This window comes from Oreochromis aureus, linkage group 7 (assembly GCF_013358895.1).
Source record: "Oreochromis aureus strain Israel breed Guangdong linkage group 7, ZZ_aureus, whole genome shotgun sequence".
Lineage (NCBI taxonomy): Eukaryota > Metazoa > Chordata > Actinopteri > Cichliformes > Cichlidae > Oreochromis > Oreochromis aureus.
Window position 1 is genome coordinate 7,928,409 of NC_052948.1, and position 18,765 is coordinate 7,947,173.

An 18,765-nucleotide genomic window follows, 5' to 3' on the forward strand; every position below is an offset into this window, starting at 1 on the left:
TTTTGATTGAAAGAAAGGTCAGAATGTAACAGGAAGATGTTCAGCATTTTGCTTTTGAGAGAAAAACACACGAATTGAACAAAAACATGCCACGGGCAAAGCTCCAAAGACATGCAAAAAGTGAAAGCAAAAAATTTGCACGTTAATATAAAAGAGAACAGTTTCTTTCAAGTTTAAAGCCTGGTATTAGTATTCTGATGCTACACTGAAAAGCACCCTTGGTTTCTCATTCAAAGTTAAGGATTACCTCTGGAGCGGTTTTCTGTGTCAGTACTGAACAGCTGTAAATAAGATTTGGATGCTTTTAAAAAATACATTTAAATCTATTCAGAATTAGAGGGGTGGAGCATAAAAGTACAAATGAAAAAGAATAAATGAAACGCTAATGTTGACTGAAAGAAACAGATCTGATATAAGGTCACATGTGGACACAGGACAGGACCAGATATTAAAATATTTTTAAAGTAGACTGACTGCTCTCTTTGATTAATAGCTGTGCATGTTTTAACATCACTATTCTCTCAGCTTTTCACTGTATAAAAACTTGGATCTGTATGTAACAATATGACTACTATAAACATATATAACTTTAGAGCCATAAGAGACAATGGATGTTGTCCCATTCAGAAAAGTAGCAAATGTATTCACCATTCAATGCAAATTCTTAATACTTAGATTTAGCATATTTAATGAGCTAAAATTGGTTATAACCAACTGTTTGGACTTTGCAAACGTAATTACAGTTTAAATTAGATTCTTGTCAAGGTGCCTGGACTGAACCGGTTTCATTCAGATGAAATAACATTAAGAGCTCATTATGTTAAACCTGGAAAATAAGATTAAGCTATTTCAAAGAAAGGATACAAGACAAATGTGATCGTGTGTATATTTAAAGCTGAGCTTTCTTATCAAATCAGGTCTCTAGACTGACTCCTAAATAAAACCTCAAGTGTGGAGCTTTTGCTTTGTTAGAACTGTGCATCATGGCCTAATGAAACTGTAATGGCACGTTTTTGTTTTTTGTTTATATATATTAAAATATATCAACTTACTTCATGCAAGCAATGAACGTGATGACAGTACATGAGGTTAATTCTTGTCAAAAATGCCTGTCCATGCTTTTCAAAAACAATAGAAGTAAATATTTGTGCTGTGACTTGAGTATATTTAGTGCTTTTATATTCTTTTAAATGTACAGGGTAAAACACGGCTGACTCTAAAGCAAGTGCGAGCAGATGGAGAAATGCCCCTTCCCAGAGCTGCTCTTTGTCATCTGTAATACTTTTCAAACTGAGTGAACAGTGCCATCTGCTGGGAAGAACGGCAAAGTCTTCAAATATCAGAAGAAAATGAGAATGAACATGCATCCTATTTTTAATCACTGCACATTTGTGTCAGTACTTCAATTACGTTCCCCTGTTCTCCAGCAGTTTGTTGTGCTGTGATGGGGAAAAAAAAAAAAAAACAAAAAACCCAAAACAAATCAGCTCATAAAAAAAGTTATGAAGGAAACAGAAAAAAAAATAGTTGGGTTCCTCTTTACTTTGTTCTTTATTACACATTAAATAGGAGTGGTGAGATTTATGGCAAAATAGACTCATTTGAGATTAGATCACCACTCTACACTGCCCACCACAGGTATGATGTAAAGTGGTCATTCATTCACTTCCCTAAACCTGGACCCCAGTCACACTCGCTGTTCACATACAGAGAGCGGAGCGAAACTCCGTTAAAGCAACATTCATGTAGACACAAATGAAATGAAGCACAATTTACAAAATATGCACCTCTCATTATCACAACTATACAAAGGTTGTTAAAATACGATCCAGGTATAAATGATACATTTCAGAAATCAGCTGTTGGCACCCATTAAAAGGAAGAGGAACATTTCAAACATTACAGTAAAACTACTTGTGAAACAGTATTGTGGACAGGAGGGTTCCATAATTAAAAATTGCATCAACAGTTATTATCTACTTCATGAAAGAAAAAAAAAAAAAAAAAAAAAAAAAGAGGTAATAATAAACTGGGTCAAAATCCATTAATCCTGAAAGCAAAACATCACTTCTGGTGATGAACATCACTTTTTGTGGGAATAACAACGCTCCTAGAAGAGCATTTTGTGTATCTCTAGAGCACACATGGGACCAAAATAAATGTCGTTTCGGCTCTTCCAACATCTATATGTAGCACCTAATGCTAAGATAAAAGGCAAATTTAAAAAACCCAGATGAGCAGTTTGTAAATACAATGGAAAAATGGTGAAATTGGGGTTGACCCCAGAAGGAAACTGGACTTTTTATTATTTTTGTAATAAAGTCAGACGATTTCATCTAAGAACCAATTTTATGGCAATTATTGCCTCATTTACAAACATCCGTTCCAGTTGCATCGCCACGCTAAACACATTTTATGAGAGAAAAAAAGAAATTATTTTGCTGGACAATCATTTTTGTTGAAAGGCAGGTCAACAAACAATATCAACACTCCAGCAAAAGAGTCCAAGGAGTAGGAGCGAGAAGAGGAGAGAAAAAAAAAAAAAAAAAAAAAAAAACCCTCTTCGAAAAGCAAAACAAAAATCTGAAAATTTATTTGGACAACATTTTGAACAACCTCTGTGACTCCACACCAAGACAAATATTCTTGACAGCTGCGTAAAGGATTCGTTCTGCTTTCTAGCTCCTCACAAGCAAAGAAGTTAGTGCGCAAGACACCTCCGTGGCCTCTTATGTTCTGCTGCTGGACAAACCTTAAATTATGCAGTGAACCTAAACATTACGGTCAAATACGAAGTCCACAAGGAGGAGGACAGCTGTTAACAGCTGTTTTCGAGCATATATTGATGAAATGATTATTGTCAGGATGAATCAAAACAATCCTACAGTCAAATCTTAGCCTAAAGAAAAGCAGGAAACTTTTAACCGAAGTCAAAAAAGGCAACACAAAATGACCCACATAATGTGGCTGCTAGTCCCATTTTATTAAGACAAAAATGGGTTTAAAAAAAAAAATATATATATCTTGCTTAGAATTTCTGCTTTTTAAAATATGGCAGATTTATTTCTCACAAAACCAAACAAAAGCAAAAAACTACTTTCATAAAACCTGAAAAACTAGACTTTATGTCCAACTGAGTCAGAGTTCTTTATCGCTGGCTTCGTTTAATCCATCGACCAGAGGCAGTTTACCCATGTCTTCTAGGACATAATTCATGCAAAAAGGAAGAAAATTAAAAAAAAAAAAAAAAAAAAAAAAAAAAAAAAAAAAAAAAAAAATCTCTCACCTCATGGCAAGAACACACAGTACTAAGAAAAGACAAATTACAAATTAATTAATTAATAACTAATGAAGGTGTTAGAACATTCAGAGATGAGTAGGAGTTTGCATGCATACTTATCAGTGACATAGCCAAGTCATACCTAGAGGTCGTTAGAGACGGGGACAAAACACAGGGGCTGGGACATTTGGATCTCATCTGGCTGACTGTTGGTCCTTTCTTCATATCCATTTTGTCTACATGAGCGGGATGAAAATTCATTCTTTGGCATCCCATATTTTTAAAAAGGTCATTAGAGAACATGACCTTTCGAGCAAAGAGAAAATTAACTCAAAGTTTAATGAATAATTTGTTAAACACAATTTGCAATGCAATTGGCTCCCAGCTCTGTAAAAAGCTCCAAATCAATTATCATTTAAAAAATAAAAATTCTAAATTCATCAGGCTCTTGAACCCATATTGTGGGCAACTGGCACTAAACTGAAAATGAAGCTTATTGGTGTCCAAAGAAGCAAATAAGGAGAAAAAAACAGAAAAGAAAAAAAAACAAAGAAAAACAAAAAACTAAAAGAAAAGGCAGAAAATTCAGTTCAGGTTTAGTATTGTGTGGGTATGGAGAAATAGGCTAATAATTTAGTGTAATGTACAAAATGTATTACTTGAACTGTTCAACATAGTTGCATTTGTTTTGTCTTAAAAGGGAATCATTATTCACATAATTGTACACTTTGTCTTGGACTTCTTTTTCTTCTTTTTGCCCTCCTTGCTCATCTTCTCCTTATGCTTCCGGATTTCTCGCACTAACGTGTAAAAGGCATCGTCAACGCCCTGGAAAACAAGCAGAGAGTGTGCACCGTTAGAGTTAAGCTTTGTTCATGACTGCACTGTGTAAACTTGTCTACTAAAAGTGAATCAAAATCTCCAAATAAAAAGTCTGTCCATTTTAAATACATTGTTTTCTGATTAAGCGTACAGTCTTTAAATGTGACAATTCAGGGATCAATCCGATTCGAACCATTTAGGACATGCTGAATAAAATGTGTGTTTCAGAATAAAAGTCAGTGGTGCTTCCACTGACATCAAAGACAGTGGCTGCAGTTACATGAGCTTCATTTCTCAGTGTCATCAGCACAGTCTGGCACCAGTACAGGATTTAAAATGTATGTACCTGAAGTATTCATAAAATATAGTTCCAGTGCAAAAGATGCACAGCTGGGAAAAGTGCTCTCACAAGCAATGAATAAACAAATTTAAATTACCCCTTTAAAACTTTTTTTTTTTTTTTGAACACGCCAATTTATTCTGACAGAGGTATTTAAATTAGGCTTTTATTCTCTCACAAAGCTCCTATTCAGATTATTGGTGAGTAACAGGCTCCATGGAAATGCAGCAAGTGTCGTTTTAATGGCACACTGAGGTAAATGTGTGAGTGGATGAACATTTTGAATGGTGTGTAAATGTGACAATAATCTGTAAGGAGCAGTAGAGTAAAGAGCCTGAGGCCAATTTAAGGTTTTGACAAAGACAGCAGGAAAAACAAAGAGTAAAGAAGAAGGGATTTATATCAGCAGGAAAAATTGCCTTAACACCACACGCACACAATTTGTTGACGACACATCTCTGCCATTTTCTCAAAGCGCATCCTTCGCAGAAACACATTCCAGCAAATGATTCAGTCCAATGTTTGCAGTAACATCTTCTAATCACACATGATGGCTAACCAGCCCAAAAACCCCATTGTTCATGCTGATTTCAGCCCATTAGGACACTTTCACACTGGTAGTCTGAATCTGGGAACGGTTTGCCTGGAAATCTGACTGTGTGAACACAAGTGCAGAACCCTTTCCAGGTTGACTAAAAGGAAAAGGTCTGGCTGCCAAAGTGCAGAAAGAAGGTTTCTTTCATTATAGGAAAATGTATTTCAGTAGTAGTGTTTGGATTAAAACAGGACAGAAAACAGACTCCCAGCTTTACAGTCGGAAAACAAACCCAAACCTGGTGCAGCATTAGTTTTTATGCTCGAGTTGAGCAATAAGGTAGGCACTTGGGTTTTTTGGGGGTAACATTTCTCCCTCTATGCAGACTGTTACTTCAGTCGTGCTCATACAGCTTTTTCTACTTGCAGCGTTCAATTTTTCTGACATCTCTCAATAAGCACAGTCATCATTCAAAACGGAAATAAGGGGGGAAGAAAAAAAAAAAATCCCCACCCCTTTATGAGGAAGGCCTAATGCAAATGTCCACCAGTGTGAAAGTAGACTAGCTTGCATAGATCAAAGTTCTTTAGGCTCAGTAAACCAATCCAGTGTGAAAACGAACTCGATAAAATCAACCATGATACACAGAAACACTGAAAGGAGAGGAATCATCAGCTGCCTTAGCCTCATGTTAGACTCACACCACAGCCCCAGTAGAAACCAGCAGGTTAGCTTTGAGAACATGTGAAGCACCAGCTCCTCACTGAGTGTCTTCTTCCATTTCCTTCACCACAATTCCCACTAACAACACACACGCAGAGCTGGTGGGTGTGCGGCTGCATACACTTACCCCTTTACATCACAACACACTTTTTAAGCTTGACACAGCGCGGAGTCTTTTCTTCCTTGCTGATCTTATTGACCCGGTACAGCCTGATCTCCCGTACCAGAGTGTAAAAGGCATCTTCCACTCTCTGCAGTATGAAACACAACTTTCCTCAATGTTGAGGAATACACAGGAGGAGGGGGGAGGACATACTATTCGGATGCATTTGTTACAAACTACAAATACGAAGGAGTAAAGCAGACTGGAGGTGCAGGTCTACTTGCAAAGTTTGCCCTGCCTAATCCTTTGCATAACACTTGATTTCAAAATCTTGGGAATTGGATGAGTATAAATGTTGATTTTTCCCCCCCTCCATATCTTTAAAAAGATAATGTGAATGTTTTCAAGGAGAGAAAATAAATATTAAGTCATTTAGAAAACAAAAACTTGGATTCAGTATGTTGCCTGACCTGACTACTATTAAGCCACGATGCAGTTAAATGCACTGTAGTCTCCTTACTTTTCTACCCACATTGAAACTGACAAGAGCAGTGTATTCAACTACATCCTTCCAAAACAAGTGCAACACATTGAGTATATATACAGTTGTAGTCAGAAGTTTTATTGCTCTTATCATGGGCATGAATGTCCTGATAATTTTGGGCCATTCATTTTTTCTTTCAACTGACTGTACAGCATACATTTTTAAGCTTGAGCTTGGAGTTCATTTTAGTTTCCTCTAATCCACAGAGGCTCAAATACAAAGACACGCCCCCACTAATATTTGGTTAAATGTCCCTTAGTGAGTTGCACCTCAACCAGACACCAGCCATCAACAAGCTTCTGGCATAGTTCTGGCTAGATTGTTGACCACCCTTCTTGGCAGAATTTGTTGAGTTTGTGTAAACTTCTGACCACAACTGTAAACAGACAGTGGAGAGGTGTAATATGGTGCAGGAGTGGTTCAGAATTTTGATTACCAGTGTGGCTGCTCTTATTTTCACCTTCTGAGTACATGTATGTAAGTTGTTTCATGATGGTAAATAAGATCCCTGAGACATCTACTGTAGTGGGGACTATGACAAGGCGCCTCTGTGCTTTCGTTTGTGGTTTTATATCTCCTTGTGGACAGATTGTTATGAATATGATAACTTTACAACTATGTAAGATGCAGTTAAACTTTACAGGTGTGACCTAGACATCAAACATAGGGGCGCGGTACAAAGGCAGGTGTGGTCAGGGAATGCATTACTGGATGGAGGCCAGTTGTGTTTTGTCATAATAAAAATGTCACAATAAGAATATATTTGCATTTATATTACAAAAAAAACAAAAACAAGCAAAGCTCAAGCCATACCAGATTTAAATTTAGCCAATTATCCCCTTTGGCCTCTGCACCACAGCCAATTTTAGATGATTCAGTGAAAGTCTCATTTTTAGCAGATGCATTTGGGAATCTGAAATGGAGTTACCATTACTTCCAGCAGAACAAGCTTAAATGCTTCTACTAGAACTTTATTTTTTCTGATGAAAAGGGGGCGGGGGCAAATGTGGCAAGCAGGGTAGGTCATTAGCGAGGACTGTGTTGGTGTGTCCAAAACCACCTCCGTTATTCATGTAACGTGTGCAAGTTGCAAAACTGTATGATGTTTTAAAAACAGACACCTTCCAAGCCTGTAGTGGGCGAGTGGTAACACAGTATTTGTTTGGTATCATTTTAAAATTGTGTATTGTGCACATTGTGCGTTTCCAGACAAGATTAAATTATTTAAGAGTTGAGTAGCCATGAGTGGCTTCAAATAAATGTAATAGTTCCGGGTCCAATAGAAGCAGCACTGTGTGTACACTGAACTTCCCTGCACCAAAAGGAACTATGATTCACCCCGGATCAGAAAACACTAAAATGCGCTTACAGATCACTCCAATAGCCAGTCTGCTACCTAAAGCCATGCCCACAACACACACCACTGATATCACAGCAAATCTTCCAAAACCCCAGACACAGCAACCAGTAAGCAGAATCATTAACCCTCTGATTAATTTCCAACACTTTGCCCTTTCATGCAGAGTCCTTGACACCGATTTGCTGATTATTTATAAAGCAGGATCCTTTGCAGGTGGGCCTAATAATGATTTAATTCACATATCCGTGACAAAGCAGCATGCAATGATTACATTGTCACCCATTAAATTTAAATTAACCAAAGAAGATTTAATGATGCACGTGTTACCTGAGACAATTTCAAGCAAGATCATCATTTAAAAAAAAAAAAAAAAAAAAAAAAAAAAAAAGACCAACAGAGATAGCAACACAAATCAACAATCCCTCATGATTCAATCACATTCTTGTGATCCATTTCCCAAAAATCATCCAGCCGTGTTAACACCTCACAAAATTACCATCAGCTTACCTTTTCTGAAAAAACAAAAGGTGATAAGAAAGGGGCATTTATGGAAATGACGAAACGACCAATAACCCTGAGACCACATGCACCTCCACACCATTTAACATGCTCTCCAAACCTCCAGTGCAATCCCACAACAGTTTAGTGACAGAGTTGACAAATTAGAGCTTTGAGTCTTGAGGACAACGCCCAGTCTGTGGTTAGGAGTCTCACCTGTCTGGTTTTGGCTGAGGTCTCAATAAAGGGAATGCCGTAGCTACGTGCTAAGTCCTGAGCCTGCTTTGTGTCCACTGTCCGGGACGGGAGGTCACACTTGTTCCCCACCAGCACCATGGGGACGTCCTCAGAGTCCTTCACCCGCTTAATCTGTTCTCTACACAGTCACAGTCAGAACAGGATTGCAGTTTTAGTTTAATTTTACTTGTGTAGTACTCCACTGGCTATGTAATACAATCATAGAAAACACTGTTCAAACAAACCACACTGAACAAACAAAACACTTGTAGTGTACAGAATGACTTTCTATAAACTGTAAGTGTCGCTGTAGTTTTGAGAAAGAAGAACATTAATGACTTAAGCTCACCGCCTGACAGAAGACTGATACACACATACTCTGCTGCAGTTGTAATTCCTACAGTGTTTTTTTTTGTCAAATAAATTAAATTTTAGAGTTTTTGTTTTTTGTTTATATTTTAATAGAGCATCCCATATATTTAGAAATATTTTAGTATCTCAATAAGTTAGGGGGTTGCTACAGTATATATATTATATGTTTTTGTATATACACTTTAGCGACTTGGACATACAGCATGTTATCTCTTAGTTTTAAGGAAACTACTACATACTGGGTCCAAAGACATGAGGCATTTTCTCCCCTAGCTCACCTATAGTGGTGAATGTCTTCAAAGGACTTGGTGTTGTTGATGGCAAAGACACAGAGGAAACCCTCCCCTGTCCTCATGTATTGATCCCTCATGGCGCTGTACTCCTCCTGACCTGCTGTGTCCAGGATGTCCAGTAGACATGTCTCTCCGTCAATGACTACCTGCTTTCTGTAAGAGTCCTGGAAGCAAAAGAGGTCCAACAAACATCAGAATCCTGGAATTTAGTGGTTTAAGAGTCAAAATAATACAATGAGATGATAGCTTATTTAATAATTTTTAAATAGATTTTAAGTTACTCTAAATGTGTTGGCTGAGTGTGATTTACCCATGATATCACATTTTTAATCTAATAATTACGGTATTTAAAGTTATGAGATGATTTCAATAAAAGACACCACAGGACATTTTCTGTTCATTACACCAGTAGGGCACTTCATTTTTCAGCAGACCTCATATTACAATGAGCTCCTCATTTCTACTGTGTCGACGTACTCCAGCTTTTTATTACACTGATGACTACACTCAATCCCATCTAACACAAATAATTAGTCTTTGCTCCAGTGAACAGCCAAACCTTTGGATGCTATCTTCTATTCAATCTATATCAATGGTCAAACCTCCAGCAACAAATCAATAATTAATTGAAATCATGATGGGACTTAGTTTGATCATTGGCCTTTTGAGAGCTCGGCCGGCTCGGACGTCGCCTGGATCAACAAGGTCCGCGTCAGGTGTTGAGGAACCAGGGCACCCTGACGACAAGTGGGCTACTGGAACAAGAAGGCATCGGTGGGCAAGAGACGAAAACAGGCGTTGTTGGAATGCTACTACACAAGTAACCCTGGCGGAAGGGGTTACATGAATAGGATGAGGGACCTATGGATTCTTCGATACCCAACATCCACAATGACATACGAAACAACTAGTAGCTCAGTGTTCCAACATTCGATAAGAAGGGACTGCTCTCACAGCTAGAGATTGATAGGTACAATATATAAAAATGCTACGGCAAGGAGGAGTCAGGGACGCCAGGTCAGGGGAGATATCATCACCCCATCCGAGATTGGGTACATAGCCCCAAGTGCGATAGGAGAAGGATCGTTGAGTGCGAGAGGAACTGACCTGAAAGATAGGATCATGGCCAAGCTTGAAACCTGGTGGGGTCCGGTTACCAAGATTACGTGAAGTACCCTCAGAAGGTCTGCTAGATGATGTTAATGCAGCACTACGGATGATACCTACAACCACGATTACCGACACTAACAAGCTGATCTACACCACGGCAGCAGTGATCAGTGAGATGCTTGGCTACAAGTTGAACAGCCACAAGGGGCAGTACCCTCCATGGAGAAGGAGGCTAGAGGGCAAGATCAAAGTAGCACGGAGGGAGGTTAGCCAACTAACGGAGTTGCAGAAAGGCGCGACAAAGAAGGTGCATAAGAAATACAGCAAGCTGTCCATACCTGAGGCCTTGGAAACTGCCAAGCAAAGACTCACAGCCTTGGCCAGCCACTTGAGGGGTACACAGAGAGATAGAAGGCAGGAGAATAAACCAGCTGTTCTCCACAGAACCAGCAAAGGTGTACTCTCAGTGGCAAGGGAACAATAACAGAACAGCACCACCAAGGCTGGAGACGGAGCAATACTGGAAGAGCATATGGGAGAAGGACGCAACCCATAACGGCAATGCTCAGTGGCTAGTGGATCTGAGGGCAGACCATAGCGACCTCCCTGAACAGGGTCCAGTAACCATCACAGTGGCAGACATCCAAGAAAGGGTCTCCAGTATGAAGAGTTGGACAGCACCAGGGCCCGACATGGTTCACGCCTACTGGCTGAAGAAGCTGACTGCACTCCACCAGCGTCTGGCACCACAAATGAACCAGCTGCTAGTTAACGAGAGACACCGGAATGGCTAACGAAGGTCGGACGGTCCTGATCCCCAAGGACCCCAAGAAGGGACCGGTCCCATCCAACTACCGACCAATTACCTGCCTCAGTACTACATGGAAGCTCCTGTCAGGCATCATATCGGCTAAGATGAACAGGCACATGGGTCAATACATGAGCGGGGCACAGAAAGGATTGGCAAGAATACCAGAGGCGCAAAACACCAGCTACTGGTAGACAGAACAGTCAGCCGAGACTGCAAGACCAGACTGACCAACCTGTGCACAGCCTGGATTGATTACAAGAAGGCCTATGACTCAATGCCCCACAGCTGGATACTGGAATGCCTAGAATTGTACAAGATCAACAGGACCCTAAGAGCCTTCATCAGGAACTCAATGGGGATGTGGCGTACAACACTAGAGGCCAACTCCAAGCCCATAGCACAAGTCACCATCAAGTGCGGGATCTACCAAGGAGATGCTCTGTCCCCACTGCTGTTCTGCATAGGCCTGAACCCCTCAATGAGATCATTAACAAGACTGGCTACGGATACCGACTACGGAATGGAGCGGTTGTCAGCCACCTCCTGTACATGGATGACATCAAGTTGTATGCCAAGAGTGAACGAGACATCGATTCACTGATACACACTACCAGGCTATACAGCAATGACATTGGAATGTCATTCGGGCTGGAGAAGTGTAGTCGGATGGTAACAAAGAGAGGGAAGGTAGTCAGAACTGAGGGGATTGAACTACCAGAAGGCAACATTGCAGACATAGAGGACAGTTACAAGTACCTGGGGATCCCGCAAGCAAATGGGAACCATGAAAGGTCGCTAGGAAAGCTGCAACCACCAAGTACCTGCAGAGGGTCAGGCAAGTCCTGAGGAGTCAGCTGAGCGGTAAGAACAAGATCCGGGCCATCAACACCCACGCCTGCCCGTGATCAGGTACCCTGCTGGGGTAATAGGCTGGCCAAAGGAGGAGATAGAAGCCACTGACATCAAGACAAGAAAGCTCCTTACCATGCATGGAGGGTTTCACCCCAAGTCCAGCACCCTGAGGTTGTACGCTAAGCGGAAGGAAGGGGCAAGGGACTGGTGAGTGTCAGCACCACAGTCCAGGATGAGACAAGAAACATCCACTGAATACATCACGAAGATGGCCCCAACTGAGAAGCGTGCTCAGTGAATACCTCAGGCAGCAGAAACCCAAAAAGAGGAGGAAGGCGAGGAACCATCATGGAAGGACAGGCCCCTGCACGGTATGTACCACCGGCAGATAGAGGAGGTGGCTGATATCCAGAAATCTACCAGTGGCTGGACAAAGCTGGACTGAAAGACAGCACAGAGGCACTAATCATGGCAGCACAAGAACAAGCTCTGAGTACAAGATCCATAGAGGCTGGGGTCTATCACACCAGGCAAGACCCCAGGTGCAGGCTGTGTAAAGATGCCCCAGAGACAATCCAGCACATATAACAGCAGGGTGCAAGATGCTAGCAGGCAAGGCATACATGGCACGCCATAACCAAGTGGCCGGCATAGTGTACAGGAACATCTGTGCCGAGTATAACCTGGAAGTCCCAAGGTCAAAATGGGAGATGCCCCAAGGGTGATGGAGAATGACCGAGCTAAGATCCTGTGGGACTTCCAGATACAGACGGACAAAATGGTGGTGGCTAACCAACCGGACATAGTGGTGGTAGACAAACAGAAGAAGACGGCCGTAGTGATCGATGTAGCGGTTCAATGACAGCAATATCAGGAAGAAGGAACACGAGAAGCTGGAGAAATACCAAGGGCTCAGAGAAGAGCTCGAGAGGATGTGGAGGGTGAAGGTAACGGTGGTCCCGTGGTAATCGGAGCACTAGGTGCGGTGACTCCCAAGCTAGGCGAGTGGCTCCAGCAGATCCAGGGAACAACATCGGAGATCTCTGTCCAGAAGAGCGCAGTCCTGGGAACAGCTAAGATACTGCGCAGGACCCTCAAGCTCCCAGGCCTCTGGTAGAGGACCCGAGCTTGAAGGATAAACCGCCCGCAGGGGCGTGCTGGGTGTTATATATATATATATATATAAAAAAAAAAACAGGACTTACAACTTGTGCTGCCCCCTTTCATATGTCGACATATACACAAAGACACAGGAACAGAAACATTCAATATTTTTCTTTACCTCAATGGTGGGGTCATATTCATCCACGAAGTGATTCTGGATGAGCTGAATGGTAAGTGCGCTTTTGCCAACGCCACCAGCTCCCACCACAACCAGTTTATATTCTGTCATGATTCACCTGTAAGTTTAAAAAAAAAAAAAAAAAAACACAATCTCATTATATGATTATCTTCAGTGAAAGTCAAACGGAAAGTATTAGTTTATCTGTCGCACAATCAATGCCTCGTGCATTTTTCACTTAAAACAATTTTACAATCTAATCGCATTCACACCTTGTAATTTCTCTACAACAACTCGTATATTTACTGGAAATCTGCACACTCAGGACTGGCAGAATGAGAAGATAATATATGAACACCACTTCCAGTGAGTAACTCAACTCGCCCTCAGTTATTCTTTTAATAACACACCTGAATCACTGGGAAATTAGATTTCACACCAAGTTTAGTTTGCTTTTCACAGAGAAAATGCCCATTTTAGTATTAACCAAGAGGCTTGTAGAAGAAGCTACTATCGCCACAAACACAATAGATGGCTAATCTGCATGCGTTTGTATGCAAATGGAGGGTATAAACAGAAAAAACCCAAATGGATTCACAAAAAGCTGCTATATTATGAAATATTCTTTAAATAATCAATTGAAATTTCTGCCTCTGAAAATTGTCAGAAATATCAAGCATGAAATAAAATGCATAAAGATGAGATTATGCATATATGTAATTAAATGTCTAAATTCAGTAGTGTTTTCTGAGTGACAGCTCCACAACAGACGCCAACCCCAGGCAGATATCCATGACATTACATTAAGGTTCCAAAATTGACAGGCAACTGGGAGGGCCTCTGCTGTGTCTGCTTTGTGGAGCAGAACACATCAATAGTGGTTGCTGGTCTTTTCAGAAGCTACAGCACAGACAGCTCGGCCCAGCCTGCAGTCAGGGAGGAGTGCCACTAAATATTATTGCTATGTCTAGAATGCTATGCATTTGCCCAACTACGAATAAACTGGTTTGTGCTCACAACACTTTTCTTTACAAAATTGTCCCCTATCATTTGATCTACACACTAAGTGATGTACACATGTCACCGATGAGGACGCTATCTGTAAAGAAACAGCCTTATCTTTAACCTGAGCAGATAAAACCAATGCCAGTGTCAATGGCGATTCCTCTGTGTGTGCCACATGGCTTTCACGTCTCTATGTCTATGCTGTCACTTTGCAGCATACTAGTCAGTGAAAGTGGAAAATGAATGAATACAGCAAGCTGTCAAGCAACAAACACCAATTTAAAAATAAGGAATGTAGCTCTTGTACTCCAGTAAGAAAATATAATTTGCGTTTTAAGCACTGAGATTTTTATTTTTATTTTTATTTTATTTTTTTAAATACAGTAAAAGAGATGCTTCAAACTGTGGCAAAGTTTTGATACTGTGGAAGGTCGATGGAAACCTTATTTCCTTAAGATAGGAGTGTGGCACTCGTGGCTGTAGCTTGCCTCAAACTGAACCCATTAATGGCATGCAGTGCATCCACCTTTATGTTGACATTCCTGAAATCAAGGCCATTCCCAATAGAGGAAGAAGGGGGAAAAAAACCCACTGAACTGAAAATCACTGCGGAGAAAAAAAAAAAAATCACCTATTACACAAGAAGACTTATCGATATTTATTAGCAAACATATCGTTATGCTAGTTTGGAACGGTTAGCCGGCTACGTGATTTAGCTTTTCAATGAAAGACCACCTATCATGCTTCAACAGGTAGAAACATCAGTAGCATACTTAAAACTCAACAGGGAATTTGATTTAAATTCACCGTTTTGCGGCTACAGGGTTACCAGAAAGGCTGTGTGAAACCCTCTGAGCACCAGGCTGCTGTGCTGTTAGCAAGCTTAGCATTGGAGCTCGCCAACAGCCTCGAAAGTAAACTCACCATGAGACCACATTAGCTAACTTAACGTATTTAAAAATGTAACTCATTAAAAGGAGCACTAGCTCCACCGTGTAGCCCGACACACTCGTTATCATTCATTCAAAGGGGAAGGGTGCCAGATTTTGAAGCCGCCATTGATAAGCTAGCTCACAGGTCTGCGTTGCAGGGCCAGACGGTAGGTTAACAATTGGGCGTAGTTAAGTTCAAAAAACCGAAAATGAATAATACCACCATAGCGGTGTTGGTTTGTGTTTAGATAGCGGGCACTGTGACCGACTAACTACATTAGTGAATACAATGTTTCGACAAGCACTAAAAAAAAAAAAAAAAAAAGAAAGGGGGGCCCAACATGTAATAATCTCCTCCATTTGTTTTACCTTTTACTGAGTGGAGTTCCGCGTCCGAAGTAGCGACCGAGTCAAGCTGATATTCCTCTCGTTTCACACGATCTCTGCATTTCCTATTTCTCACCAAAACTCCCGCATTTAAGTTGATCTGTCGTCGGTTCAGAAGCAAGAGACAACATGCGAAAAAGTGAACAAATTAATCGATTGAACTTTCCATTTGGTCCAGCGCCCCGGCCTAGCTTCTCCGTCTGGCCTGCTTTACGGGTATATGGGCGGATACCAGGCGTACTTTTACCCATAAACCATAGCAGGATTTCAACCGGTCTGGGGCATTTATCTCTCGATGTGTGTATGTGTCGCAATATAAGTTGTAATACACTGTACTTTGTCATTTGTGTGCGCACTGCTGCTCTTTTACACAGCTTTCATTTATGACTGTAGATTTATATGAGCACTGATTATTCTACTATTAGTGGAAATGTTACATTTTTTTTTTAATTCAAATATGTGTTTTTTTAAATTATTATTATTATTTTTTAATCAGACTGAGAGGTTCATATCAATACTTTAATGATTGAAATGATTAATGATTTCATTGATATACCCACAGAGGTCACAATCTGTAGGACTTGTGCTCTGACTGCTGCTGCCTGCAGTCAACAAAGCCTAGGGGGCACTCCACGAGCCTATTTATAGGCTCTAAATATAACTGGAATGTGCAGGAGGGACGTCATTCCCAGGCAGGAAAATGATTTGGCAATCCCTTGTCAGTTTTCCTACGTGTTCACAAGGGTTCCTCCTGCGCACTGCATTTGCAGGCGTTCGTAACAAAAGACAGACACAAAACCCAAACTTATGTTTAAGAATAAAAGGAAAGAACAGTATATAGCATGTTTTTGTTTGTTTCTTGTTTTGTTTTGTTTGTTTGTGTTTTCTCTTTTATTCATGAGGATTATTGCCCATTGTATCAGAAAGGTTGTTTTAGTGGATTCTGTCTGGGACCTTATACTAAAAACATTAAATAAATAACATGCAGCAAACATAGTACGTTCTTGTACCGTAAAATAATATGACGTTGTTTTTAAAACGTAATGCATTGCTTTCACATTGTACAACAGACACGTTAGAGGGCACTATTGAGCTCTCAATTACATGTGCTGCTGGGTTTAGAGATCATCAATTTACACATTTGTGAGAATATCTAAATCTCTTTTTCAATTTTGAATCACTTTTTCATTACTTTAAAATATGCCAGGTCAGAGAGGTACAGGTAAAAGGTAACTTTACAGCTGAAATAGACTATAATCAAATGCTCAGACGTATTAAGGTCACATCATTCATTATACTGTGAGCAAATAACAGTAATTATCATAATCTGTGCCTGGAATTTTACATTAGTGTCAGAGAAAATGCTGCATTTTATCTACATCTCAAAAAATATACTGTGTGTAAAACTAAGGAGGTAGTTAAAAGAGGGAACTCTTAGAGTTCCCTCTTTTCAAAGTCATACACGGTTCAAATGTTAATTGAACAAAAAAAACCCTCAAAACCCTCCTATCTACCAACGACACTCTAACTATAGTTAACCTTCGTATCTGGCACTGTTATTTGCAGACATGAAAGCAAATCTTGGACAAAAAGTAATTTCCACAGTGACAGGCATGTTCCAGCCACATGTTCATCAATAAGATCACGTCCATAACTTTTTGGACAAAGATACAAATGTTGTAATTTTGGTGGACAATTGTCATATTACCTCTAAGCCGCAGAAAATGAAATGCTTTAATTCTTCAATAGTTAATGTCTTTTTTTTTCTTTTTTTTTTTTGCTAAGCTAAAAATCTGTACTTCACTCACATCTCGGTTGTTTGATTTAGAATCTACAGTGGTGTTACACAGGGGCAAAACTACAAAAACTAATGTGTCACTCTCCAAGTATTTATGAACATAACTGCACATTAAAGAAGCTTCTGTGCTATGACACATTTTACTCATTGTTTGAACATTTTGAGGAAAACTCAATTTGAGCACTCAAAACACTTTTTTTTTACTACAAGACCCATTCACACCTCACTTTTATATATGGCTAAGGAGTTTTTGTCTAACAGTTTCACTCACACTCACACACACACACACACACACACACACACACACACACACACACACACACACACAAAAAGTGTTTCATACCTTTTTTGATCAGCATCCTATATGTTGGTCCTACAGTCAAAGTACCTTAGTACCCAAGTGCAAATCAAAATTTTAGCACTTAGCCATTGATCATAGCAGTCTTGTGCAGCTGGTGATATATCCAATGAAGAGACATCTAATGTAGAATGAAAAGCTTGTGTACTAAAATCCAAGAATATAAGGTGACTAAATATATATTTTAAAGATCATAATATATGTTGAAAATGATCTAACAGACCTTTTTTATATATCAGACATTATGGGATGTCTTAACAGGAAACCACAAGTGTAACCAGTAACACTAATGAAGTTGTATTTGATTTAGGTATAACTTACTGGCACACTCCACTCCGCTGTGCTTTAGTTTTGAAAGCGATTTGGCAAAGATCAAATTGGTTATTACAAAAGCGATTATGCACATCATTAAAATAAACATTTATAGATTTAAACAAAACCTCTGACGAAGTAATGTAAGCCTCACCAGACGTGTTGGGTAAGAGCACTTAAACCACTGATTGCACCACTTCTTTGTCCTTAGAGTTAAGGATTTAAGAGGAAAGTCTGTTTTGTCACAAGAGGGCACTAAGCCTCCGTTTATACGTGGTCTCACTGCTGCAGGCTCATCTTCATCATTTGCATCAGTTTGAATGCATCTGCATGCTGTGTATTTGCAAGAAACTGAGGGAATGTAAATGCAGCCTACAAATTCATTCACGTGATTTCTAATATGAATATTTGACAGTGTAAATCGGCTGTTTGAAAAAAATAAGTGTTCGGAGCACCAATTTGACCTTTTTTCAGTTAGATCATAGAATGGTGATTTATCAGGTCTTTATGTGAGCTTGGCTTTATGGTGTCTCAACAGAACTGGAAGTGAAACACGATGGTGTTTAAATGTCTATTTTTCACTCTTTTGGTGCAGTCTAACTGTAGTTCAAAGCTTTTTCGCTCTCTCAAGGGCAGATTTTCAGTCACAGCCTAGGCGACATCCCCCCTTATCCAAGTATTTCCTTATCTAAGAAAACCCTGCGTGGTATCTTTCTTCTTCTTTTAAAAAGTCTGCGGATCTGTAAAAGTTGGCTGGAAGTCATCCTCCCCCTCACAGTGTATTGCAGCTTTAAAACAGTCCACAATGCCT

At 40.0% G+C, this 18,765-nt stretch overlaps 1 protein-coding gene across 3 annotated transcripts; it reads right to left on the reverse strand.

Moving 5' to 3' along the window:
* Positions 1–1,527: 1,527 nt before the first annotated feature.
* On the reverse strand, positions 1,528–15,739 carry kras (v-Ki-ras2 Kirsten rat sarcoma viral oncogene homolog). Of its 3 annotated transcripts, XM_031759219.2 has the most exons (7): positions 15,469–15,739; positions 13,163–13,280; positions 9,093–9,271; positions 8,422–8,581; positions 5,836–5,951; position 5,121; positions 1,528–4,108 (listed from the first exon to the last, which is right to left on the reverse strand). In XM_031759219.2, exons 2-7 carry the CDS (start codon positions 13,271–13,273, stop codon positions 3,992–3,994), a joined length of 684 nt encoding a protein of 227 aa, XP_031615079.1. In that variant the 5' UTR covers positions 13,274–13,280; positions 15,469–15,739; the 3' UTR covers positions 1,528–3,991. The 3 variants fall into 3 exon arrangements, with proteins under 3 accessions (XP_031615079.1, XP_039470600.1, XP_039470599.1); XM_039614665.1 differs by lacking the exon at position 5,121 and having other exon boundaries at positions 3,974–4,108; positions 5,828–5,951; positions 15,469–15,738; XM_039614666.1 differs by lacking the exons at position 5,121; positions 5,836–5,951 and having other exon boundaries at positions 15,469–15,732.
* Between the last annotated feature and the right edge of the window lie 3,026 nt (positions 15,740–18,765).

Excerpts from the sequence above, each read along its gene's own strand:
- kras (XM_031759219.2), bottom strand. The coding sequence starts at position 13,273 with ATGACAGAATATAAACTGGTTGTGGTGGGAGCTGGTGGCGTTGGCAAA. Across the intron at positions 9,272-13,162 it reads AATATGACCCCACCATTGAG|GACTCTTACAGAAAGCAGGT; the intron begins GTAAAGAAAAAT and ends TTTTGCTTCCAG. Across the intron at positions 5,952-8,421 it reads CCTCAGCCAAAACCAGACAG|AGAGTGGAAGATGCCTTTTA; the intron begins GTGAGACTCCTA and ends TTCATACTGCAG.